The sequence below is a fragment of the Nuphar pumila genome, chromosome 3 (assembly GCF_984573655.1).
Source record: "Nuphar pumila chromosome 3, dmNupPumi1.hap1.1, whole genome shotgun sequence".
NCBI lineage: Eukaryota > Viridiplantae > Streptophyta > Magnoliopsida > Nymphaeales > Nymphaeaceae > Nuphar > Nuphar pumila.
This window is the reverse complement of record NC_143251.1, coordinates 31,010,757-31,037,157: the sequence shown is the minus strand read 5'-3', so window position 1 is coordinate 31,037,157 and position 26,401 is coordinate 31,010,757. Positions and strand designations below refer to the sequence as shown.

At 38.1% G+C, this 26,401-nt stretch overlaps 1 protein-coding gene across 1 annotated transcript; it reads left to right on the top strand.

The window, feature by feature from the left end:
- Positions 1 to 6,896: 6,896 nt before the first annotated feature.
- On the top strand, positions 6,897 to 25,909 carry LOC149842485 (PHD finger-like protein). The gene is made up of 3 exons (XM_089999222.1): positions 6,897 to 6,983; positions 7,995 to 9,525; positions 25,546 to 25,909. The coding sequence occupies exon 2, from the start codon at positions 8,013 to 8,015 to the stop codon at positions 9,522 to 9,524; it is 1,512 nt and encodes a 503-aa protein (XP_089855348.1). The 5' UTR covers positions 6,897 to 6,983; positions 7,995 to 8,012; the 3' UTR covers position 9,525; positions 25,546 to 25,909.
- Positions 25,910 to 26,401: the final 492 nt, after the last annotated feature.

The window sequence follows — 26,401 nt, the reverse complement described above, 5'->3', positions numbered from 1 at the left end:
GTTCAGACATCGTTTTGGAATTTCTGAAAAATAAAAACATTGTTTTTTAGAAAAAACCAAAAGTATATCACTCTGTTGATAATATATGAGGTCTATTCTAGAATTTTCAGAAAATCTTAACGCCAAAACTGAAAACAATTCCTTTTATATAAATACTCAAAAAGAAAACAAAAAGGGAAACCCGATTAGGTTTCCTTTTCGATTCTCTCAGAAAATAAAGAAGAGAGGGAAGGGCAGCCAGAGCTACTGGCGAATCAACGTCGGGGAGATGCTTTCGGTGGGCTACCGCCTCTCACTACATGCCGAGCACCTCACGGACGGCCAACCTCCAGGCAAACCACCACCTCACCCAATGGTTCAAAGCCTCTCCAGCTCAGCGGAGGTTCACGACGAAGGTCCACCACAAGGGCAGAGGGTCTCTGCACCATCTGCTTTGCCTCCACTGTCTTCGACGATGGAGATCTACAGTCGGTAGTTGGCATATCCAACAATGAGAACTCGAGGATGGTGACAGAGATCAAAAACCCTGATCCTTATCGTCCCTTTCCTCTTCTCCCCAATCGATCATTGTTTCCTTCCTTTTTTTCTCTGGTCAACCGCATCATTGTCTCTAGTGGTAGGGCCTCACTATCGATAGTCGAGAATTTAAGGATTCATGGGTCTAGTCGCACCATTGCAAGGGTGCTCGCCTCTTCGAATGGCCCAGAATGGGCAAGGTGTTAAGAGGGGAGGTTCGGGCAAGCATGGGGTTCAGTGTGTGCAGAGTGGGGCAGGCAAACACCGATCCCACTAGGTTTGTCGAATATGTATCCTAGCTTTTTTATAGAGGTGGCTGAAGGATTTGATCGCCTTCGACCTGTCAGGAACGATAATGGAGTCGTTGGCATCGACTTAAAGTCAGTTTCTACCACCAATAACCCCTTGAGCGGGGTGGCCTTCTGGTGACTAATCCAACAACTATACTGAGTTTGTCGATTTCTCTATATTTTTTTTTCAAGAAATTCAAGCCTAATGAACTCTTTTGAAATGGCTACTCTCCTTTTTAGAATTGTATCTGGTCATCGGAAGAAACAAACCCAGGTACGTAAATATTTTTATGTACCCGAATTTTAGGTTTTTTTGCAATCGATATTTCATTTCACCAATTTTCCTATGTATGAACAAAAATCATTATACTAACCTCAAACACATTTTCCTTGGTTTAATTTTTTTTTCTTCTTCTGCCGATGCACGAGATACCGACCTGGTACACACAATCACTGATGGGGGTGGATCATCTACTTTGATACCAATGTGGGACAATGAATGCAGAAATGTAAATTCAGTGGGCTGAAGAGTAAGAAGTAACGCTCAAAATCGTCGGGAATATCAGTTTTCTTAATCCTTTTACACATTAAGTATTAATTATCTGTAAACCAGAGAACACAATTTCTCTTGCACAATTCTCATTATTATCTTGGCTTCGGAGAGCCCTTTTATAAACATGTAAGGAGTTGAATTTTGGGACACATCCTCGGGAGAAATCCCTTCGGCTCAGAGACAAAGCTCGTGATGTTATGACATGTAACTATAATTTATATGTAAATAATTATCTAATTAATTTAGTTTTACTTGTTTGATTTATAATTGTTACATGCCTAGTGACCGTTGAAATGGCCTCCCAATGGTCCCACTACCTTACATGAACGAATGAGCTTAGCTTGTCTCCCAAGAACAGACAGGATCGGGTCTAGTCAGATGCATGCCAAGACCATGTTGATAAATATGTTTGAAACAGGGTAGTGAACGGTAATCTGATCTCTATTTCCAAGAGGGTGTTGTGTGTTCTCCCCCAAAGACTTGAGGGGTTTACTACAGGGCGTGTTCGGGGGTCTGAATGAACTTGTATCCCCATGTGTGTCGGCATCACTTGGTGTCGAGTCTAGTGTGGTTGCAAAGACTTAAGTACCCTTTTCCATCATTCTTGCCATAAAACGATAGTTTGAGAAAAAGATAAAAATATCCTTCGTTCAAAAAAGAAAGGATGATCTTAACTCTTAAAAAGTCCAAACGTTTTGTTTTTGCCCTAAGCAGTAAACTCCTATACTGCCAGCGGATCACCTTTTGACGATGCATCATCTGTTGTAACAGAAGTTCTCTTTAATGATGCACCATTTACCATTGTCTATTGTCGTCGGAGTATCCTTTGCCATCGTCTCGAGTTCAGGTTCCTGCCTTGGTTTTTAGCTTGTGTTACAACACATTGTCGCCTTCTCATTCCTGCTTTATGTTACAAAATATTCTCATGTTCGTTCCTACCTCATGGAGATAACTATAAATCGATCGACTGGTTCGATCATTGGTAGGCGTCATAGGGGCATTTGTCGGCCATCTCTTTTTACAGTCTTCTCTTCTTCTTTATTTTTGTTAGACAGTATGAAAAAAAGTAATGACGCACAAACATTCCAACAAGTTTCATTAAGGCATTGTTTTGTTATTGCAGTTGGATGTTGTATTTTCGATGATTGAAAAATTAAATATATTTATAGGACGCTGGGACTTGTTGACAAGAATCCTTGGTTACAGATGTGAAGAAGGGCCTCTATCTCATCTGGTATTGTTCATTCACTCAATATATGTAATATATCACAAATCGCGGTTGTAGTGATATACTATTGATTTGTGAGATATTATTTTGTTTGTTAATATCGATTTGTAAACTATTATGCTAAATTTTTGTATCGATTTGTAATATATTATGTGATATTATATCAATTTATAAGCTATTATGCTGAATTGTCGTATCGATTTGTAATATATTATGCGATATGTATATCGATTTGTAAGATATTATGTGTTTTCTAGTATCGATTTGTAAGATATTTGTAGTATGATTTTAAAACATGTGCGTACGAAAATACATTATTATGCGCTTGTAGTGGCGATTTGCGTATTCAAATCACTGCTCATTTAACGGTTTCTATTGAAATTGTTTCGCATCGTCATAGATATAATTAAATCGCTGTCACGTGAATCGTTATCGTCAACACACATATACGATAAATCATTTCTTTTATTGGCATGGTAAATAAAAACTCGATGCATAGTATAAGCAAATAACAAATCATTGTTGCTTTTATATTGTGATTCATTCAATCATTTCTTTGACTTGCTTAACTAATCAGTATCTGTTGTTATATGCATCTTGAGTAAATTATAGTAAACGTATGTGTTGGCTAACACAAATTGATATCTTGCTTATGACAGTGGTGAGCTTATCATCTGGTTGCAGTGAAGATGTTGTATTTCAATCATTGGAAAGTTATAGAGAAGTGAACATCTATACTAATGACGCACTTGAAGAAGTGAACATGTGCACTAATGATGCACATGATAAGAAGGGTGCAGGCATTGGATTCACTCTTGACTTGAATGTTCCAGAAGAAGAAATGCAATTCGATAATGAGGTAGACGATCATGACAGTACACTTGATAAAGGCGCAGGCACTGAGAATGTACATGATAGTACACTTGACTATGTTTCCGTAGAAGGAATGTAGTTTAATAATGAGGAAATTACATATAAATTTTATAATGATTATGCCTTAAAACTTGACTTCAGTGTTAGAATGTATTCTTGGTCAAAAAATGTACAAGGTGTCGTGGTGAAAAAGACATATGTTTGTTCTAAGAAAAGTTGGAAGAAGTCAAGTGGAAATCCAACAATGAGCAAGCCAGATTCAAGATATGGTTGTCCAGCGAGAATGGTGTTAAGAAGACTTCTGAATGAGAAATATGTAGTTCCTACTTTAATCAGTGATCATAACCATGAATTAACAGCTTTATTTATGACTCCTATGTTAAGGTCACATCGTAAAGTAACTGAAGTGCATGTTGTAATTGCTGAAATAACTGATAGTGTCGGCATTGCACCAAGAAAGATATACAATTTATGCACACACATAGATGGTGGTTGCGAGAATGTGTCATTCACACCTATGGATCTAAGAAACCACTTGAGAAGGAAGAAGACAGATAACATGAAGAATAGATGAATATGTTGTTTAGTTGATTACTTACAGAAGAAATCAAGCAATGACCCTGGTTTCTTTAGTGTAATGCAACATGATTAAGATGGATATGCTATGAATATGTTTTGGATAGATTTAAAGTCAAGAGTAGATTATAAATGTTTCAACGATGTGTGTTTTTTTTTATACAACAGTGAAGATTAATATTGAACAGTGGTCATTTGCGCAGTTTGTCAGAGTGAATCATCACTCATAGAGTTGTATATTAGGTGACGTTTTTTTGTATGACCAGACCAAGGAAAGCGTTGAGTGATTATTTAGAATATTTACACAGGCAATGAATGGGAAGCACCCTGAAGCTGTACTTATAGATGTTAATCACGCAATTGTGACTGTAGTGTCTCATGTATGGCCAGATGCACATTATCGGCTATGTTTGTAGCATATCTTTCAAAATGCAGCAAAGAACATATGACACATATTTAATCAGAAGACATGGTTTCATAAAAAGTTTACAATGTGTGTACTTGAGAGCATAGACGAGGCCCCTTTACACTACAAGAAAAACTCCAATTAGCGACATATATTTGCGATGGATTAGTGAGAGAAAAATATTCGACGATAACATTCGAATTATTTGTGGAATTAGCAACGGAAAACATACCGTCGGAAATTCGTCGCGAGTTAGCGACGGATTAGCGATTGCCAAATTTCATCTCAAACTTCGTCGCAAATGCATGATGGCTCAGCAACAGAAATTTTTTGTCGTTACTCTGTCGCAAAGTTGCGATGGAGTATGCGACAGAATTTGGCCATCGCTAATCCATCGCTAAATTTCTCGTAAATCCCTAATGTGAGAATCATTGCTGCTTCAAACTTACAAATCCTTGTAAAAATCACAACCTTCATAAGTATATAGCGTTATAACGTTTGAGCTTTATAAGTAAACATTGTTGTACGATTTAGCAAACTTAAGTACAAATTATGGTAACTTCATAAATTATAAATACACATTGCTACTGCTTCAAACGTATAAATCGTTGTTGCATCAAACATACAAATCGCTATTGTATTAAATGTATAAATCATTACTACATTCCAATATACAAATCATTGTAGAAATTTAGCCTTTATAAACACATATCGTTGTAATGTTTGACCTTCATAAGACCAAATCATGCTGACTGTTTTTTGATGCCCAAAAGGTGGATATGTGCAAATCAATTTGTTTCAATATGAAAATAGATGTTATTTAGCATTCAGATTTACAAATTGATTTGTTTACATAATGAAGCCTTAGACGAAACTCACTGAAACGACATGATTTTTAGTAATCCGATAGTGAAAGAGAAACACCTAGAAGGTAGATGCAGTCAATGGTGGCAACAATGCTCCCATTATGCAAACGATGGCAAAAGATGTTCTGGCAACAACAAACGATGGTAAAAGGTGCTTCAACGACAGCAGACGATGACAAATGTTGCTCAGGTGGCAACAGACGATGGCAAATGGTGCGTCATCAGAAGGCGCTCCTGTTACAACAGACGATGCAAATGTTTACTGCTTAGGGCGAAAATGAAATGTTTGAACTTTGAAGAGTTAACATCCTCTTTCCTTTTCTAGATGGAGGACATTTTTGTTCTTTTCTTGAACCGGCGTTTCACTTTTCTAAATGAAAGACATTTTTGTCTTTTTCTCGAACCGTCATTTCATGACAGGAATGACAAAAAAGGTACTTAAGTCTTTGCAACTGCACTGAACTTTGACGCTAAGTGATGCTGACACACACAGGGATAAGAGCCCCACACGCTTAAATACGTGACACTCATTCAGACCCCCCAACACACACCTGCATCTTCGGGGGGAGCATATAACATGCTTTGCCTATTTACCCATTCCCCATGGAAAAAAAACTGTGTAAGTACTTTTTTCAACGGGTTCAGTACCACAAAGTGTCATATCTAAATTTAGATAAAAAAAATAAATCCATTCTCAGGAATTTAAACTTAATGTTGGACCAAGTTTGACTCAATCAATATCACGCCTGTCTGCATTCCTAGAGGTTAGAGAGCGCGGTTTGAACCAGCTCGGTCCTGGTCAAGTCAGTCCAAGCCATAGTGATTAATGAGGCTGGGTGGTTGCAGCAAGCGGAACTGGATCCGAGCGTATCCGGTTCGCGGAACGTGACCCGAACTTGAGTGGGGCCCTTGACGTGGGCGTGAGTACCGAAATGGGGACAGACGAAATCCCTAAAGGAAAGGAATGGCTTCATTTGAAGCCACTAAAGTAACGTGCGGGCCCCACTTCGAAACTCAAGAAGCGAAAAGTATTTCCAGAGGATTTCGAGCGCATCTGACGTTTCGTTATTTCCAAAATTGTCCATACTCTTTCTAAGAAGTTATAAGATTGTCCCAAACCAAAATTACAATTATATCAAATTTTCAAATGACGCTAACCAAAAGGGAGTGGGATATTGATATCATGTATTGGCAACGAGGAACTGAAGAACGAAATGCGACTGCATAAGATTCACTTTCATATGCATCAGAAAAAATTCGAGCCGTTGGATTTAAGATTGACGGTTCGTTCTTGAGTCTACTGAGGTTTATATGTACGCGGTGCGCTTGCAGCCATTAGTCGATGTCGTCACTACTAACTGGGCAAGCAGTGTTTTAGGTCGAATTTTTGACCTTTTTCTTATACTTTGTAAATTCCGGATATTAAGAAAGGCCGATTTTGGAGCGTCCGTGATCATGATCTCTTCGTGAAAAGGTAGAATCTGAGGGGTTTTTGTGTCTCTTTTCTGTTTTTTTCCCTCCCTTTCGCCGATCGCTTGATTAGAGTTTCTGGTCCTGCTCGGAGTTATTTCTCTCTCTCTCTCTTTTGTACGTAGTGATGCGTTGGAGTGTGTTCTAAAACCCTAATTTACTAAGTTTGTGAATTTCCCTTCTTGGATAATTGAACGATAAGAAGGTAAGGAGGGGGCGCTTACTTGTGTTTTTTGGAAAAGAATGCGTTTTCTTCTCTTTGTCAGGTGCTGTTAGAAGGTGGTTTTCTTGTTTTCTGTCATTTGGTGTGTGAATTAGCGGGTTTTGATTCGTTGATTTGATTTTAAGTGCTTTTTTCAAGTCTGTTGCGCTTCATGGTTTTATTGAAACTAGGGTTTTAGGTTTTTTTTTTGATCGGTTTTTGATGTAAGGAATAGTCCTCGATTGCGATAAATTTGCGTGGGATTCGCTGTTGCGATTGAACGGTACTTGGTGTTTTTTCAGTGTTTTTGGTTTCTTCTTTCACTGATTGGTTGGTCATGAGATGAGGAATCAGTTCGTGATTGGGAACGATGGGTTTGGTATCTTATGGGGTTAAGATTTGCGAGAATTTCATGAAATTATACGATTTTGATGTGAACCAATCTGCTATTTATTTGAAGATTGAGAGTTTGAGTTGGTCTGTTTGATACGTCGATCAAAAGGCCATGAAGATTGAGATTTTGGGATGAATTTGATTGGTTAATTTTTGGGCATTTGGATCTTCGATCTGTCTGACTTGTTGGTTAAAGATAAAGCTCTGAATTCGGGCATTGTGGTAACGTGTTTTTTGGTGCAATTTGGTGTTTATGAATGTTGCGTTTGGGATTTCTATCTCTTATTAGTGATCTGAGTAATGTTAAAAAATTCTTTCTGGTGTTACACTTGTTGGTAAATTCATGGGGATGTGAAAGTGTTTTTTTTTCTCTGGTGGTGTTTTAGGATGATGCTTTCTTTGATCTTGGTTGGGATTTTCTAAGTTCAGTTTACTAGAGTTGTTATTTATTAAGTTCTAGAACTTAAGGCATCACTCTTAATCCATTGACAGTGGAGAGTGTTAAATTGTTGACCAATTGCTTGTGCTCGTTGGTTGTGATGTAGCTCTCTCTCTTTGAGGTGTGGTTTTTCTTGAAGTGAAAATAGTGTTCTTGATAAAGTAGTGTCTTTGTCAATTCAGCAGGAAGAGGAAAAAAGCATGGAGGCTCGCGAGTTTCTTGTGGATCCCCTGAATTCTGCATCCTGTTTACCTCCAAGAAAACGCCTACTTGCTGGATTGAGAAGGCAGAATGGATGCGTGCTACCTTCATCATCTTCATCCTCCTCCTCGTCACCATCATCGTCTGCATCATCTTCATCATCATCACCATCGCTATCATCATCATCTTTGTCACCAACATCTATTTCATCTGTTTCCAGTGAATTCAGTGTCCATATCCGTGACCTTCTGAATGGTAATACAAGGTTTTTCTTCTCACCCGAGGAGGTGATTGAGGCCTCTAGGTCAGCGGCTGTGGCTGCTGCTGAATTTGCAGCTGCAGCCAAGATTACAGCTTTGGAGAAGGCTGCAGTAGCAGCTAAGGCTGCTGCAGCTGCCAAAAGTGCACTTGAGCTTGTGGCTTCCGCCACTGGTAAGGCTTGCTTGAAGGAAGTACATAGGAAAAATAAACCCAAGAAGCATGTCCCAGTTAAGCTTTTGTACAAGGGTAGGCGTGTGAATGACAATTGTGAGGATGGGAGGGCTAAAGGCAACAGTAACTCGGTTGTTAAAACTAACAAGAGAAAACCTAACATGAATGATGGAGAAAGGAGCTTCAAGGTACTGGCACAGGATAAAGCTCTAGCAACACAGAGGCATATTGATGACGAAGAATTAGCTCTCCAGCTGCATCGAGCTATGAATAGTTCCCCAAGGATTTTAAAGAAGGCTATGAATAATGTTTTTCAGACTGAACATAGATCAAATGATTCTGACCATTCCAGGAAAGTTCTGAGCCACAAGAAACATAAAGGACCCAAGTTTGCTTCATTAGGAAAAGTTCAAGTTAACAGTGAGTCTCAAATTTGTAAAGGCAATATAACATCCTTATTTGATGTACATGGTAGTGGTTACATGGAGAGTAAACAATCTACCTCTGCTATAGAGAATTCTTGTACCATAGAAGAGAAGGGCTCCAATCATTCTCCTACGGAGTATTGTTACCAAGAATACAAGAAGAGGAAAAATCTGCATCAAGTAGAGAGAGAAGCTGTCCATTTCATGCTGGATGATAAACAATTGGTTGATGCTATGGAAACTGGCAATTGTGATAGGCCAACATTTAAGCATAAAAAATTATTGCTGAACCTTGGTATGATTGAAGATTGTGAGAACCAGTCATTTTCGTTTGAGATTGCTCAAGCTGGAAGGTCTGAGATTCTTCGGCAAGAAGAAGATTTGGAACCAAAAGACTTGCCATCAGCTGAGGCAACTGCATCACATTCTTGTGCTGATCAGTTGAAATCTGAACATGGTATGATAAATAAACCCTTATTCACATTGGCTTCATCTGAACATCATGAAGCATCAAGTGAGCCATCATCCATGTGTAACTGCAAGAAGTTTGTGTTCACACAATCCCAATGTGTAGTGAAAAGCAAAAGCTTGTGCCCCCTCCGTACTAATTCTACAATTACTACGGGGTGTACTTCAATCAAAGTTGATGAATGAGGTAATGTCTTTATATACAGATCAAAGAAAACTTTTTGTTTAGTGTCGTCATAGACTATAGATGTTACACATTTTTCTTGTCACTCATGGAAGTTAGAAGGATAGAATTTGGATATGGTTCTTTATTAAATATTTCTGTTTCTGGAGACTTTTCTGTCATCTTAGAGAATGCCTAGTTCACAATTACTTGAAAGGCGATTACCTAGTTTACTTGAAAGGATAGGTTAAAAGCATGTGGCTTCTACTAATTTCATGATTAGCTTTTTATATTTTCTCCACAAATATGTTTTTTTCTTTTTTGGATTTGGAAACATGGAGTTTTTGGGCCACCTTTTTCAATGGGAATGAAGTTTATCATGTTAGGTCTGGGTTCAAGCCTAGGGTCAGGTAAGTTAACTTGGGTAGAAAACAAGGTCTGTTTCAGGCTGTTCTGACAGATGGGATAAAATTCATTTCTCTCAAACTACTGCACATAAAATTCTGAAATTTTGAGACAAGGCTTAAGACATATAAAAGAAGGTCCTATCAAAATTTCAGGGGCTAACTCCACGGTCTTTGGGAGATACCAGTTTGGGAACAAACTACAAGGTTTAGGTTCTGGACTGGAACAGGACTGTATTTTGACATTGACATGTTGTAATAGAAAAATCAGATCTCCCTACTGGAATGGAGATAAATTCTGTTTTTTTGAGGGTAGGCAGGGACATGTTTGGGAAGCTAGGGTTCAAATTTCAAACCTAGACTCACTAATATGTCGTCTGCAAGTCTGACAGAAATATGTAGTTAACCGCTAAAAGGTTCTGTCCAGATTTTGGGAATTACTTGGGACAAAGGGGGTTCCAACGTGGGTTTGGGCTTAGGTAATGGACAAGCTAACTTACTGGGGTTGGCTAGGCTTAGTCAAGGTAGTCCACAGCAGCTTAAAGGTCCAGGTTGAGGTCAGTTCCACCAGGGATGTGGTTCGGGATGGCTGGGCCACCTGATCCTTGGAGTGAGCCACCGAACTAGGACTTGGGTCCTTGACAGCAGCAAGGAAGTATTGAACACCAAGACCTACTAGAGGTCTGCCTTCTGAGCTTGAGAGAAGCAACAGAAGAAGAGAGGGACGTGAGAGAGGCTAGAGCCAAGAGAGAGAGTTAGGCGATTTTTAGAGAGAGCCGAATTTGAGAGAGGGAGAGCAAGCTTTCAATATCAATTTTCATTTCATGATCTTTCAAAGGAGGAATTACAAGCCTATATATAAACCAATGAGGGGTATTTACACCCTTCACAAGTTACCAAAACACAAGTAAATGCAAATCTAAAACTAGTTAACACCCCCTAAGGCTCGCACCAAAATTAGATAACACCTCTTAGACTTAGGCTTATTTTGGTTAACACCTCATTGACTTGGCCAAACTTAGCCGAGCTAATCTCAGCACCTTCTTCTATTCTTAGACTCCCCTACATGCCCATCCAAGCTCCCAAAAGTAGGGAAGTCTCCCCCCCCCCTCATGTGGACCCCTACCAGGGCCAGCCGGTCCTCCTTGGTCACTTCGGATCCGGGTCCAACCCGATCCGTATCAAGTAATGTTTTCCCATTCACTAATCTCATGGTTAGTGTGTGCTTTGAATGAAACTAACTAATTGAAAATGATAGTAGCATTCTGGAAGAATCAGATTTTATTTGTGGAAGACCACTGCATGTTATGACATTTGGGTTTTAAACTTCAAATTAGTAACTTATAGGTTTGGTAATGATCATTATCATTCTTGCAACGATGATATATGATCTCACCATAGCTTGGGAACAATTTGTGATTTGTAGAGCGGTTCAAAAAAGTCAAAAAAATAAGTTTTTTTTTTGGTTCAATTCATGGACTTTACATTTCATTGGATGAGCTATGGGAAGTCCTAGTTAATGTTTGGTAGTGCTTTATACCAAGACAACTCACAGTTACCTAGAGTGGCCTGGATTTCTACAAAACACCTGGTTAGAAACAGTTTCTTGTTAAAAAGGAATTAGATACCAATATGATATGATGCTGCTTTCACCATTTCCGATGAGGGAAAGTTGGAAATTGAAGTTTATCAGTTAATCTTTTAAGGTTTAAATTGTAAGAATCACCTACTGAGCTTATAAATTGAACCATACTGTGTAGCTATACATGTTAATAGTCAAAATGAAAACGTATGGATAAATGGCTCTTTAACTTCCAACTGTTATTGACAGCATGGAAATTCTTCTTTACAAGGCAGTGTATTCTAAAACCATTCAGTATTTTTTATTACTAAGTTTATTTCTATCATGCACCAGCACCATCCATTCGCAATTTTACACGTTCTGTATAAATGGTACTTTTGGTCTGATAGATCAACCATATTGCATACCCTTGAATGAGTAGCCAAAACGAGGATAAGCTTATTTATGAAGCCATATTTTGAGCTAGCAGTAGTAAATCCAGGATGCCAGGGTGGCAGGATCTAAGGTTGTACCAGTCGGAGGTCAAGAATCCTAGTGCCCATCCAGCTTACTAGAAAAATCTCTTTCCTTCCTCTGTCTCAGGTAGCTGAACATATGCAGCTCAATAATTCAATTCAATTTCACTTCAGTCATAGGTTCACCTAGGGGTGTCAACGGGTCGGGTTTGGTTTGGACCCAGGTGGAATCAGACTTGGACCTGGTTTTCGGGTATGATATCGGGTCCGAACCCAGGTCTAATCGGGTCCACTATAAGAAAAACCATACCCGGACCCGATAAGAACTACATGAACCAGACCCGGACCATACCCAGTAAAACCATATTTTTTATCATTTTTACATTGAAAAATTGCGGGTCTTAATCGTAGCTTGGGTCAGGTCCGGGTTTGGTATAAAATTTTACAAACTATACCAGGGTCCATGTATTAATCGGACCTTCGGGTCCGGACCCGGATCTTATTATTTATCACCATACCCGGACCCTATAGGGTTTGGTTCGGGTCGGGTCCGGGTAAACTTGACCCGTTGACACCCCTAGGTTCACCACCATGTCGTGATGCCACCTTGAACTGGTCTGAGTACCCTTATCTAATTTGTAGAGATCATCATGGCAAAAGCTGAGGCATGCATTGCAATTAATAAAAAGAAAAATGCTTCATTGAGAATGCTTGACATTTGGATCAAGAACTTTTTTTTTACATGATCATCAATGTGAGACCAATCATCACATCGGAATTTGATGTGGCATCTTACCTCACATTCTTTATCAGTTGGAATTAACTACTTCATGCAGATAACTATGTGGACGATAGACTTCTCGTTAAATGTCATGCATTAGAAATTTTTACACTGTGCACATAATTTGTCTTTACGCGTTGGGACTACTGAAAATCCAGCTGTGGGGTTGAAGAAGGAGAAAAGTACCCAAGCAACTGATGGCCTCAAATGTTCCCTCTCAGGTGAGGGTTGACACCTATTAAGTGAAAAATCATTAAAAGGGATATCGTGAGCACAACATAATGTTGACTCAAATTACAATGTTCCACTCTTAATTGGTATGATACATAACAAAATAGTACACAGTATGACACTTATAGGTGATGACAACTATCTAATGACTAATCTTTGTAGAGCATGATGCAATTACAAAATTGTTGTTACACATCTTAAAAATCTCGCTCAAGTTGCACATCATTCTTGAACATGTGTAACTTGTACAAATAATTAAAATGATTATGTTTGGCTCTTGAATACCCCTTTGTTGTGATATCTACAATTTGATCTTCAGTCTTGATGAATGTTAGCTCGATCTCCTTTGGTTTAGCACTTTTTTGTACTGTGGTAATCTATTTGAAAATGTTTTACCTGTCATGTAAAACTGGATTAGGTGACAAAGCAATTGTACTTATGTAGCAATAAAACATTATTTATTGTTGCACTTGTATCTTCAATATTGTTTATCAATCTCAGCAACTAGACTGCCCAATGGCCTCATCCACCTTCTATATTTCTGTTCTTTCTCTTCCATGATGTGAGATTTCTTCCCAAGAATACACAATAACATGAAATAGATCTTCTAGTTTCTAGATTACCTGTGCTATTTGAGACAGAAACCTCAATAGCAGTTTGAACGTGAGAATTAAGATTGTTTTTGTGATATATAAGGTTGCTACTTAATTCATTTACACATCATGTTATTCTTTTCAATGCTTCCATGTGGACCACAATAGGATTATGCATAAATTCATAAGCTTTAATCGCTGCATATGTTATTTATGTCCTTGTTAGTGTCTGGTATTGTAACATGCCTACCATATTTCAATATCTTTTGGATCTTCGTCCAACTCTTGGATAAATTTTGTTCATCATTGCTTGGGTGTTGACTGATTTTCAATTATTCATGTTGAACCATTGGAGCATATCGTAAGATATTTTTGTTGGATAATTCAATCCTTGTCTACTTTAATTCCCAAATCTTTCATTTTTGGAAGTCTTATCCAGAAAATGTTTTAAATTAGCAATCAACCTTTTTGAAGTACCTGTGAAGATCAGGTCATCCATGTATACAAGAATAATAACAATTTGTGTGGGTCCTGAATATGAAATTGGAGAGTTATCTTTGATGCAAGGTAGGAATGCAGAGTGGGCATTAGAAAGAACTTGTAACTTCCCCACTTCTTATTCCCGGTTGCCTTTTGTTAGAAGTTCCTTATGAAATCCTGGCTCTTGATGGCACTGTAAAACCTTCCGTACCATACCAGTGAAACCTCTTTTACATTTGCTTCTGAAAATTACCACATCCTTGATGTGATCATTGCTATTCTACATGCATTATATTATTGTCATATGTGGCCTTCACTTTGAATGAATTGCCCTCTTACTTGGGTGAGGGTGAAAGCAGTTTTCCCTTACAGTTGCTGCAACCAGCCCTTATTGTGCTTTGGTCATAAGTCCTTTTAAGAAGTGTTGACCTTCATTATCTTCCTTTAATGAAGTGTTAGTTCATGTGTGCTTTGGACACACTCTGTTCATTGATATGGCTCATATGTCCATTCATTGAAGATGAGGTTTCCATGTGACAGCCTTGTTATTCTAAGTTAGGTGTATATTTTTGACATGGTTAATGAATGAAGAGGCTAGCTAGTTTTGCAATTTATATGTTTTTTTTATGATGAGGAACCCTCATCGAGAACTGGATCACTTAATGGGCCCACCTGACCCTCTAAGAGGTAAACCCCGGGTGGGGTCACTGACACCCAAGCCTTTATGGAGCCCGCACATTTGGTGGGAGTTGAACCTGGGATGAAGGGGTCAGCACCTTCTCCCTAGGCCCGCTGGTGTGTTTTGTGATTTATATGTGAGAATTTTTTTGGCTGTGTGATATAGAAACCATGTTGTGGTTGCTTAATCATTGAATGTGACAGAATTAATTAACCATATATGGTGACAGATTCAAGCACAATTATCAAAGAGATTTGATCTGAAGATGTTTTGAGAAGTAACTCAACATACATGGATTTGAGAACGCACCTCAACTCTGAATGAAACAAATTATGGAGGTCATATGGAGAATTGTTTTCCACCATTTTGATGGGGAAGTCATAGCAGGATGCGTCCAAACATTTGTTCTTGTTTGTATTAATATATTGAGTCATAGCAGGATGCGTCCAAACATTTGTTCTTGTTTGTATTAATATATTGAAGTACTGGGCATTTGGTTTACTAAAAAAGAAAGATTCACAGATAAACTTTAAATAAACGAAAAAATTCATGTGAATCTCTTGCAAATTAAGGTGATACCTTGACTGATTTTCTCTCCTTTGCCCATGAACCACCAAAAGAACATTCCCCATCTTTCTGACATCTTGCAGGTTAACTGGGATGCTGAATTATAAAATAATGCTAGGTTGCGTTGAGAAAATTGGGCTACATGGTATCCTATCATTGTGCATGTTCTTGCAAAGGTGAGGATAGGATTCAAACTTCAACAAGGTAGTAAGATTCTTTTCTGGAGTGATCCTTTCTCCATAGTCATTTATGAGATTGGTATCTGAGTTGACCTTTTATATGGGATTTGGGCTATGTCACATAGGTGCAGGTGCGGATGCGGCGATTCAGCACTTTAAAAAAACTTGGGTGCGGGGAGGGTATATATATATATATATATATATATATATATATATATATATATATATATATATATATATATATATATATATATATATATAATTTTGAACAGTTTTAAGTTAACCCTGCGTGTATGTGTGCATTTATGTATTTATATACATAATACAGATATAACTGGACTTGGTTAGGGTTAACCAAATCTACTTTTGGACAAAAATGGACCTCTGTGTGGTTGACTTCACCTGACACAAAGGAAGCCGTGTCCAAGTGGCGCACCCACATGGGTGCGGGTGCGGTGCCCTGTTAGAAGAGTCCGTGTGACATAGGATTTGGGTCAGCATCCTGACCAAGTATAAAAATGGGTGGAATGGGCACCCTGCCTGCTCCGGTCTAACTTATCTTGCCAAAAGCTGCTAAATGCTAAGCCAGTGCATGTCAGACCCACTTAGTTACCATTGGCTCCACTTAGTTTGGTTCAGATGTAGATCCATACTTTTGGCTTTCTTCCAATTAAAAAAATGGAAAAATGTTGTGGGATTGCTATGGATACCATTTCCTTTTATTGGAGAAGCAGATTTAAATTGAGCATGGTCTTCTGTAATCCCTAAATTGAAGCAGATTTGAATTTGCATCAGATAAGCTCTGAGCTGACTTAATTTCTAGAATTTTTTTTCTGCGCCTGAATAATATGGGTTTTGAGTCATCTACACTGTTGTTTCCCAGTCCATAACTATGAATTGTAAACCTTCATTAGTTACTCTGGTAAAGCATCTTTTTCCTTTTAAGTCCTTCCTCTGCTTTGCTAAGCAAAACTACTCTGTTCCTTTCTTGCCTCGTTATGCCCCATTATATCTGCACATTGATGTCTTTTTCTCTGATGCAAGCATAACCTGGTGCATATTTTGTAATATCTTGTAATTTTTTTCATGATTTTTGAAGTATAAAATACAATTTTTAAATTATATATTTATATTTAATTGATATATGGGAAATTTATTACATGGAGGTGATATCAGCTAGGTCTGGGTGTGGCCCAGAGCCCACTGACATGAGCTAAATGAGTTAATTCTAATTTGAGATTTTTTTATTTTTTAACCTTTAAATTTGAGCGCAATTCAGGTTAAATTCAGAAGCTAACTTCAGGTATGACCACCGTTAGATCCGCCTTGGAACGTAGATCTTGAAGGAGATCTGTTTTTTCGAATTCATATTACGGTCTATGTCACATGGGTGCGGGTACGGGTGCGACACGAGTGCGGAGCAATTTCAAAAATTTTGGACATGGGGACACGGGTATATATATGTATATATATTTTTAAAAATATATATAACAATAATAAGTCTTGGTCAAAGTTGTGCCCATTAGGGGACACGGCTATATATATATATATAACCGAGTCTTATTATTGATATATATCTTTTGCCCTAAAAAATGGACAAAAATAGACTCGGTCAAAGTTGATCGAGTCCAAAATGTGGATGGACTTGGCCCTGGTGCGTTGATCGAGTTTGACACTTGGTTTACCATGTTCGCCCCGTGTCCGAAGCCGCACGCATGTCGGGTATGGGTGACACGGGTGTGTCGACCTTTTAGCCGAGTCCGTATGACTTAGATTACGGTTGGCCCAAAAAATCCATTTTTCAAAAATGACCGAACTCTATTTTTGAGCTTTTTTTGCTTTGGATCGGACTAGATTTGCTCAATTTGATTCATGTTAATATGGATCTGGACCCAATTCAGGATCTATATTGACTAGGATCCGGTCTAGGTTGAGATCCATTTGGATTTGGATATGAATTTGGATTCTAGATTCATAATCCATTCATGACAATTTTAAAAGTAACTTGAATTTAAAGTTTTAAATTTAACTAACTTTTAAATAAGTATAAGGATGAGGTAGAGTTCTACCTCGGGTAGAACTCTACCCCATGAGGACCTTCCAGAAGGGGCGTCCCTCCCTAGAATATTCTTTAGGAATATCAAATAATTAAAAATAATAAAATACTAAGATAAATAAAAATCTAGAACATAAGGGAGTAGAGTTCTACATTTAGTAAAACTCTGCCCACTTAGATAGAGCTTCTAGAGGGGACGTCACCCCCTCTCTAGAAGGCTTATAGAATATATAAACTGAGGTCTAGTGAGCTCTCTCTCTCTCTCTAGAACTCGTATTCTAGAGAGTGAGATAGAGAGAAAAATAGAGAGAAAGTGAGTTGAGAAAAAAATTGAGTAAAAATCGTGAGAGGAAAAAGAAAGTAAAGATAGAAAGAAAAGGGAAAAGAAGAAAATTCAAACATTCGTCGATTTTTCTAACTTTTTGTAACTTTGATTTAAGGTACGGATTTCTCTCTTAATTCACACGGGAAAGAGAGTTGTATAAATTGATTTGGGCATAGGTTTAGAGTCAAAAAAGGAAAATCGAAATTCAAATATATATATATATATATATATATTTCATGATTGTCGATTTCATTAGAAACACATACACACGATTTGCCGATTCTATGAGTTCGATGAATATGTATATGTATTTCTGATATGTCGACCATATTAAGGATGCATTTGAATACATATATGTCGATTTTCTTGATCATGCATCGGAAAATTTGCATGTAGTTTAGATTTATCGATTTCATTAAGCATGCACTTGAAAATATATATACAATTCAGTTTTGACAATTTTTGGCAATTTTTCTCGCTCATGTATATATATATTTGTCGAGTTTTCATGCTCACACAATCTGAATATATATGTGTGTATATATTTCAGGACTTGTCGAGCTTGGTACTCATGTATCTGAATATATTTGTGTTTCAGACTTGTCGAGTTTAGTACTCATGCATCTGAATATATATTTGTGTTTTCAGATTTGTGAGTTTGGTACTCTTGCATCTGAATATATTTGTGTTTCAAACTTGTCAAGTTTAGTACTCGTGCTTCTGAATATATATTTGTATTTTCAGACTTGTCGAGTTTGATACTCATGCATTTGAATATATTTGTGTTTTCAGACTTGTCGATTTAAATTCTCATGCATTTGAATGTATTTATGCATTTCAGTCTTGCTGATATTTTCTGTTATGTATATGTTCTTTTAAATTTTAATGTTTTAGCTTGTTGGTTGTTTATTGGACCGAGATTGAATCGTGTATGCAGTTGTTTACATGCTTATGCAGGTATGGCCGATCCATATATATGATTCTGATCATGTACATGGATCAGCCAGCAGATGTTTACATGTTTATACAGGTCTGGCTGACCCATGTACATGGATCAGCTAGCAGCTGTTTACATGTTTATTTAGGTATGATCGACCCATGTACATGATTCAGATCATGTACATGGATGAGACCAGTGTGTAGATGTTTACATATGACAGGCTGATCCATGTACATGAATCTGATCATGTACATGGATCAGACCAACTGATGTAGTTTATTTTTTTGGTCAGCCTCTGATTGTGATGGTGTTGGTTGATCCATGTACATGAATCTGATATGTGGATTGTGGATTGCATATTTATTGATATAGTTGATACCTAAGTCACAGGGGCTCGGCAAAGCAGGTGCCGCACTCGCGTCGATGGGACGTGGGTGCGGCACCCGGTGTGGTCAACACACCCAGGGTCATTTTCGCCTAATTTTTTAATGTAAAAAAAAAAGTTGATGCCTGATTAAAAGGGTTGCGAAAGAGGATTAGGGCAAATTTTTTTTGCCCTAATCCTCTCCTCTCCTCTCTTGCGCAGCTCCGCTCTCTCGCTCGCCTCCTCTCCTCTCGACATGTCGCAGGGGATTCCGACACCACCTTCTCCTCTCCCTCGTCGCAGGTACCCTCTCGCTCTCTTGTTGGGTCGGTAGGGGAGGGGCCGAGCCCCCCTGCTCCCTCTCGCTCTCTTGTTGGGTTGGCAGGGGAGGGGTCGAGCTCCCCCTGCTCCCTCTCGCTCTCTTGTTGGGTCGGCAGGAGAGGGGCCGAGCCTCCCTCCCTGCTCCCTCTCGCTCTCTTGTTGGGTCAGCAGGGGAGGGGCTGAGCCCCCCTCCCTGCTCCCCCTCGCTCTCTTGTTGGATCGGCAGGGGAAGGGGCGAGCCCCCCCTGCTCCCTCTCGCTCTCTTGTTGGGTCGGCAGGGGAGGGGCCGAGCCCCCTCCCTGCTCCCTCTGATTTCAGGGGAGGGGCCGACCCCTTCCCTGTTTTCGGCAGGGGAGGGGCGGAGCCCCCCCACCTTGCTCCCTCTGATTTCAGGGGAGGGGCGGAGCCCCCCCACCTTGCTCCCTCTGATTTCAGGGGAGGGGTCTAGCCCCTCCCAATAAAAAATTTCTTCCGGGGGGCGCTGCCCCCCTACGACCCCTCGTCGGGGGGGGGGGGGAGCCCCCAAACCCCTCAGTAAGGGCAAAAACTCTGAATCAGGCTCCATAACTCATCATTGGACTCGATATTATAAATCTTGATTGTCTGCATAATTGATTTTAATATAATTTTTTATGTGTTTTCAGCACAAAAATAATGGATAAAGGGAAGGACTTGCGTCATCTTCATCCCCATATGTGAGTTCTGCTGTTGATAGTTGTAGTGAGAGTGATGATGTATGACTATTATGTGTACATGTAGATAAGCTTTCAAAAACTGGAGAAGGAGGTGGTGAAATTAAGAGATTTCGATGCAAGCTCTGTGAAATTGATTTTGTTGGGTCTTACACAAGAGTGAAGGCTCATTTGTTGAAGATACCAGGACATGGCATTTCAGGATGCAAAAAAGTTGATAAGGCAATGCGAAGACAATACAAGGAAATACAAGAAGAATATGAGAAGAGAAAGACAATGAGTGATTCTTGTGCAATTAGTGTGTCATTTGGAAGCCACCAAGAAGATGCTGAAAAAAAAGAAAAGTCAATGTAGGGGGTAGAGGAACGATACAACTATCATTCAATACATATGGAAGGGAGGATATGGATAGAAAAGTAGGGAGGTATTTTTATTTTATTTCACTCTCGTTTAATGCGGCTAGAAATCCTTATTGGAAGGATTTGGTAACATCTTTGGCAAATTGTATTTTGAGTGACTATGTGCCTCCAAGCTCAGAAAAAATATGAACCACACTTCTTGCAAAAGAGAGGGCAAATGTGGAGAGGTTGCTGGAGATTAAAAAATATTCATGGGAGCAAAATGGAGTTTCTATTATTTTTGATGGATGGACAGATGTTCAAAGGCGTCCACTGATCAATTTCATTGTTTGTTCGCTTAGTGGTCTAGTATTCTTGAAAGCAGTTGATGCATTTGGGGAATATAAAAATATAGAGTATTTGAAGGGGTTGTTTATAAAAGTCATAAAAAAATGGGTGATCAGAAAGTAGTACAAATCATTACAGACAACGCTTCAGTTTGTAAAAGTACAGTGTTGAGTTTGGAGAGTGAGTACCATCATATTTTTTGGACTCCCTGTGTAGCACACAACTTAAATCTGGACCTAAAGAGCATATGCAACCCCAAAGAAGAAGAAAATTCACAAGCATATGCTTTATGTTCATGGATTGAAGATTTAGAAAGAAATATCAAAAGCATTAGGAATTTTGTTGTTAACCACCATCGTGCTAATGTTATATTTAATAGGCATTCTGACCTGAAATTGTTTAAGATCGCTTAAACACGTTTTGCATCCATCATTGTGATGGTTAAGAAGATTAAAAAAGTGAAGAATGCTTTGGTTAACATAGTGACTGATGAAAATTGGACATTATATCGTGCTGATGATGATATCAAGGCTTAAGAAATTAAGAAAATTCATTCTTGATGATAAGTTTTGGGACAGAGTGGTATACTTCCTTCAATTTACGCAACCTATTTGGGAAATGTTAAGAGAAGTTGATAAGGATGAGCCCATGCTTCACAGAGTTTATGAAATGTAGGATAATATGATTGAAAAAATACAAGCTATAGTTTTCAAGCATGAAGAAAAAAATCTTGCATTAGATGATTCAGAATTTTTTAACCGTATTCATTAAATTTTAGTCAGAAGATGGGATAAGAGCAACACTCATTTGCATTGCATGACACATTCTCTTAATCCAAAATATTATGCAAATAAGTGGCGGGCAGGTGGTATTGGTCGTGTCCCTCCAAATTTAAACCCAGAGCTATCAAGACATAAAAATATGTGTATGACAAGACTTTTTTCAGAAGCATATCTTCTACATCAAGTCACACAAGAGTTTAAAAAATTTTCATCTTCGAGATTATATGGACCGACATTATTCGCGAGAGGAGGATAATATAGATTCTATCACATAGTGGTCAACATTTGGATCAGAAACACCTCTTCTCCAACGTCTTGCATTAAGATTGCTATCGTAGTCTGCTAGTTCATCTTGCTGTGAAAGAAATTGGAGCACATATTCTCAAATCCACAACATGAAGATAAACAAACTCATCAGCAAGCGTGCAGAGGATTTAGTATATGTTCATTCAAATCTTCGATTACTTTCGCGAATGAATGATGAATACAGGTACTAATTTGCTCTCTTAGTTATTTGATTATTTCTTACTTTTTCATTTAAATATACTTGTATTGTATTTAACATTTTCAAATTGGGTTTGTAACGCAGACAAGAAACATCCAAATTTGGGGATGTAAACCCAGAAGACTGTGACTTCGGGAAATAGCATTATTTCAACATGACAAACATGGATTTAGCTGAGCCCAATATTCCTTATAATGATGCATTTGATGATGAAGAAGAAAATTATTAAGATTCATTACTTCATCGTCATATACATTGTAGGATATACTTTTGGTATGTAATTTAGTTATTTTCTGTTTTACTCATTTGATTGATATTTAGGTTGATATGTTGCATGCATGATGAATGATATTATGACAATGTTAACTGTTAAATTATGATAATGTTAACTATTAAAACTTTAAAATTATATATATATATATATATTACATTTTTGCCCTACTTCACCCCTGCACCCAAGGTTTTTGAAAGTGCCGCACCCGCACCCATGTGACATAGGTTGATACCTATGTCACATGGGTGCGGGTGCGGCAAAAATATAAAAAATTATATATATATACACCCAGGGTCAGGTCCAAATACCAAAAGTTGGACATAAATTACCCTGGATGCGTTGACTGCACCCAGGGTCAGGTTGACCGCATCGGGTGCGGGTGCGACACGGGTGCGGCACATAGTTGGAGAATCCCTGTGACATATAGGGCAAAAAAATTTCTTTGCAATTTTTTTTAAGTCTGGAAATTGGACCAAAATGACCCTGAGTGCGTTGACTGCACCGAGGGTCGGGTTGACCGCATCTGCACCCGGTGCCGCACCCGCATCGCGTCGCGTCGACGCAGGTGCGACACCCTGCTAGCCGAATCCCTGTGACATAGGTTGATACATGTACGTGAGTCTGATCATGCACATGAACCGGACCAGCTTTCGATAGCTTTCTGATAGACGATACATGTACATGATTCTGATCATGCACATGAATCTGGCCAGCAGTGGTAAATTTACTGCATAGTCGATTAGAATATTTGAAATCGAGCATGTACACGGATCTAATCGGCTCTTGAAAAATCTCTGCATAGCTGATTTATGGTCATGTACATAAATCTGATTGAAAAATGTATTTTCTGAATTGGCATAAAAATCTGGTCCTAAACCTATCAGTTTGCAATTATGCATATTGTACACATGAATCTGAAAATAATTATATGTTTGCATGACTATGTTGGTTGGTTATATGCATGAAATTGATCATAAATGGTATGGTATGCAAGTTTCTATTTTCATGTTTATGTGCTTGGCTAAATATGCATTCTTTTTGTATTTTGAATATGCATTGTGAACATATTTGAGAACTGTGTGTGTTCATGTTCGCTGAAATTTTGTAATTGGTATAAATTACTTGTTTAGGTATATTAATGGTTATATGTGAATCATTACGGGCATATATGGTTGGGAGCATGTGTTGCTCCAATGTTGTTGAATTTGTTTATGCATTGCAAAATAATTTTTGAAAATTTATTGGTTTTTCAAATTTAATTATACTGTTAAATTGTGAGGGCCATAACCTAAATTTTTTTTTTCATGTTTGATTTGCAAAATAGTTCTTGTGTAAAGAACTTGAAACTGATTTTAAATGGTAAAAGAGACCAAAACAGTGTAATTAATCTCTTCCTTGATGTTCCTTCTACAGTGTGGGCTTGGACGGCGGTCATGGGGTATCGTAAGGATGTTAAAACTCCGTGTGCGATTATGCCCTAGAACCCGATGTGTGATTCACCTCCCGACCATGGTTTTAGGGAGCTTTCAGACACTTTGCTTGGGGGGGGGGGGGGGTGGGGTGTTAACTCAGTTGTAGTTATTGGTATACCAAGAAAGTGACGTCAGTGGATGTTGATCCATGTTGTCCCTGCATTAGATGTTGATTTTTAATGTTTCGATGATTGGTGTTGATTCTTGATATCGGTCGAAGAATAAGTGTGAAAACCCAGTAAATAAAATACAAACTATGTGTTAAGCTATGATTGATAACCTAACTTGAACATTGATAACCTAACTTGAACCTCAAGAATCTGTGTCCGTTTTGAGTATCCACGAGTTTAAGGAAAAATGAAAATTAAACTTGTGTGTATTTAAATAGAGATATGCATGCAAAAGAAAATCTGATAAATAACTTAATAAGTTTTTCATGCATGTGCATTGAATCATGCATATTTTGTTGTTCATCATTAGTTCATGCATCTCTACGTGTTTGGTTTTGCATGATATTTGGTTGAATGGTAAGATAATTGTGGTAAGTTATTACTTCTGATTTCTTCTAAAATTTATACATGAATTGATTTATGTTATTTTTTTTTTGTTTAGATTTATGTTTTTTTTTTTACTGTTTAGATTTTTAGAGGAATTCGTACGAAGACTTTGATTCTTATCTGTTTTCTTAAAACTATTTTAGAGGCACATATACTCATGTCTTGAACTGGCTAGCTGGAGGTTGCGAGACTTGTGATGGTGTTTGGGTTCTGACATATGGCAGAAATTTAATATAGTCGATTTTTTTTCTTAAACTTTTTGACTTATTAATTAATTAATGAAGTTCGATTTGTTACTTCAAGTTGATTCAATGAATGAAATGGTTTGTGGTTTGGTTATATTAAATCTATGATATGCCCAGAGTCCTTGGGAGGTTTTTAACAAATGTTTAAAAAAAAAATCCACTATTTGTACAACGGTCGTTACATATTTTTCCATTGATCTGTTGGTTAGCAAGGTGGCTAACCATATGAACTTTATCCATGCACTGCCCAGAATCAAGAAAGTGATACCTTGACGTGAGATGTTATTCACTTGAACCTGCAATATGTGTTACGAATGTTTCCTAATATCAGGTCCATAATATGTAGAGTATGATAGCTTATATGTCATATTATTTTCCATTATTATTGCTTAACCTTACTTTTATATCTGCATAGCTGCAAGCTTGAAATGCTTGAGGTTATCATGTGCATCTTCATCATCTGATACAGCTGATGTGATGATGCTGTTAGGAATTTATTGAAGTCTGTTCTCTGTTGCTCCATCCATTAATATTCACCTGATGATATTTATTTGAATTGTACTCTCTGATTGTTTCCCTTTGTTATTTGTTTTGTCAGTTTTTCTTTTTGTTTGGGGGTTTGGGGGCTGTATGGGATCTGAACCTTGTCTACTCCTTCCCTACCGACTAGAATCCATATTCATGATTGGGGACAGGAATGAAGGCTGTTGTAAAATTATTGCTAAATGCTATAGTAGCTTACTTGTCTGTTAGATACTGCATCTATTGATTGACCTGTGTGTGTGTGTCTGTGCATGCATGCGTGGATATTGTGTGTGCATGAATTTGATAGAATATTTATCCTATTATGGATTGCTATATTTCAATTTTGCAGATTGATTTTGTAGCAGAAACTTTCAGGCTGCTACGGCTACTGTATCTAATAGGCGTATCTCATAGACCAAAGAGGAAAAGAAAACACGGATCTTTGCTCTTTAGTTCTGCTCTTTCATCTGCTGGACCTCTACAGATAGTCTATGTATTCATTCTGGTCTCTTAGAAGACTTGTATGCATTCTAGCAGAAAACAAAAGTAGCTATGCAGGCAAGCACTGACTGCTGAAAGAGAGTTCTTGTTGTACAATCTTGCTGGTATTACCATGGAAATATTTTGGTTCTTTCTTTATGCAATGTTATCATGTAATCAAATTATACTATATTACAAGAATGAATGCTTGATACCTTATTAAGTGATCAAAATCTAAGGTTTTTGATAATATTATGATCATCGGCTGTTTGTACAAACAAATGGATTTTGACTTGAAGGAAAGTTAGAATATTTCAAACAAGTAAAAAGGCATTTGGTTCTTTGTTGGAAAAGAAGAAGATGGTAACAAATAACAGAATGGTCAAACAAAGATGCCAAACATCCAACTTAGAGATCAATCTTCTATCCGAGTAGCCCTCTAGCGTTTTTTTGGGGAGGTTTTTGTTGCGTTAGGAAGGAGGGAAGGGAACACAAAATGCAGATGGACACAGGGCACAGGTAAGGAAAAGTTTTGGTCTTCAAATTTTTGATGATTTGAAATGGATGTCAAATTCCGACTTGATGAGATTCTCAAGACTGCATTTGGTATCCAATGTTGACCCCTCACTAACAGCAAGTTGCTGTGAGGGGGAATGTATGGCCTCTTCATAGCGGCTTATGACCAGGTTCGGAATTCAGTGTTACAGGTGAGTCTTTGGACACGA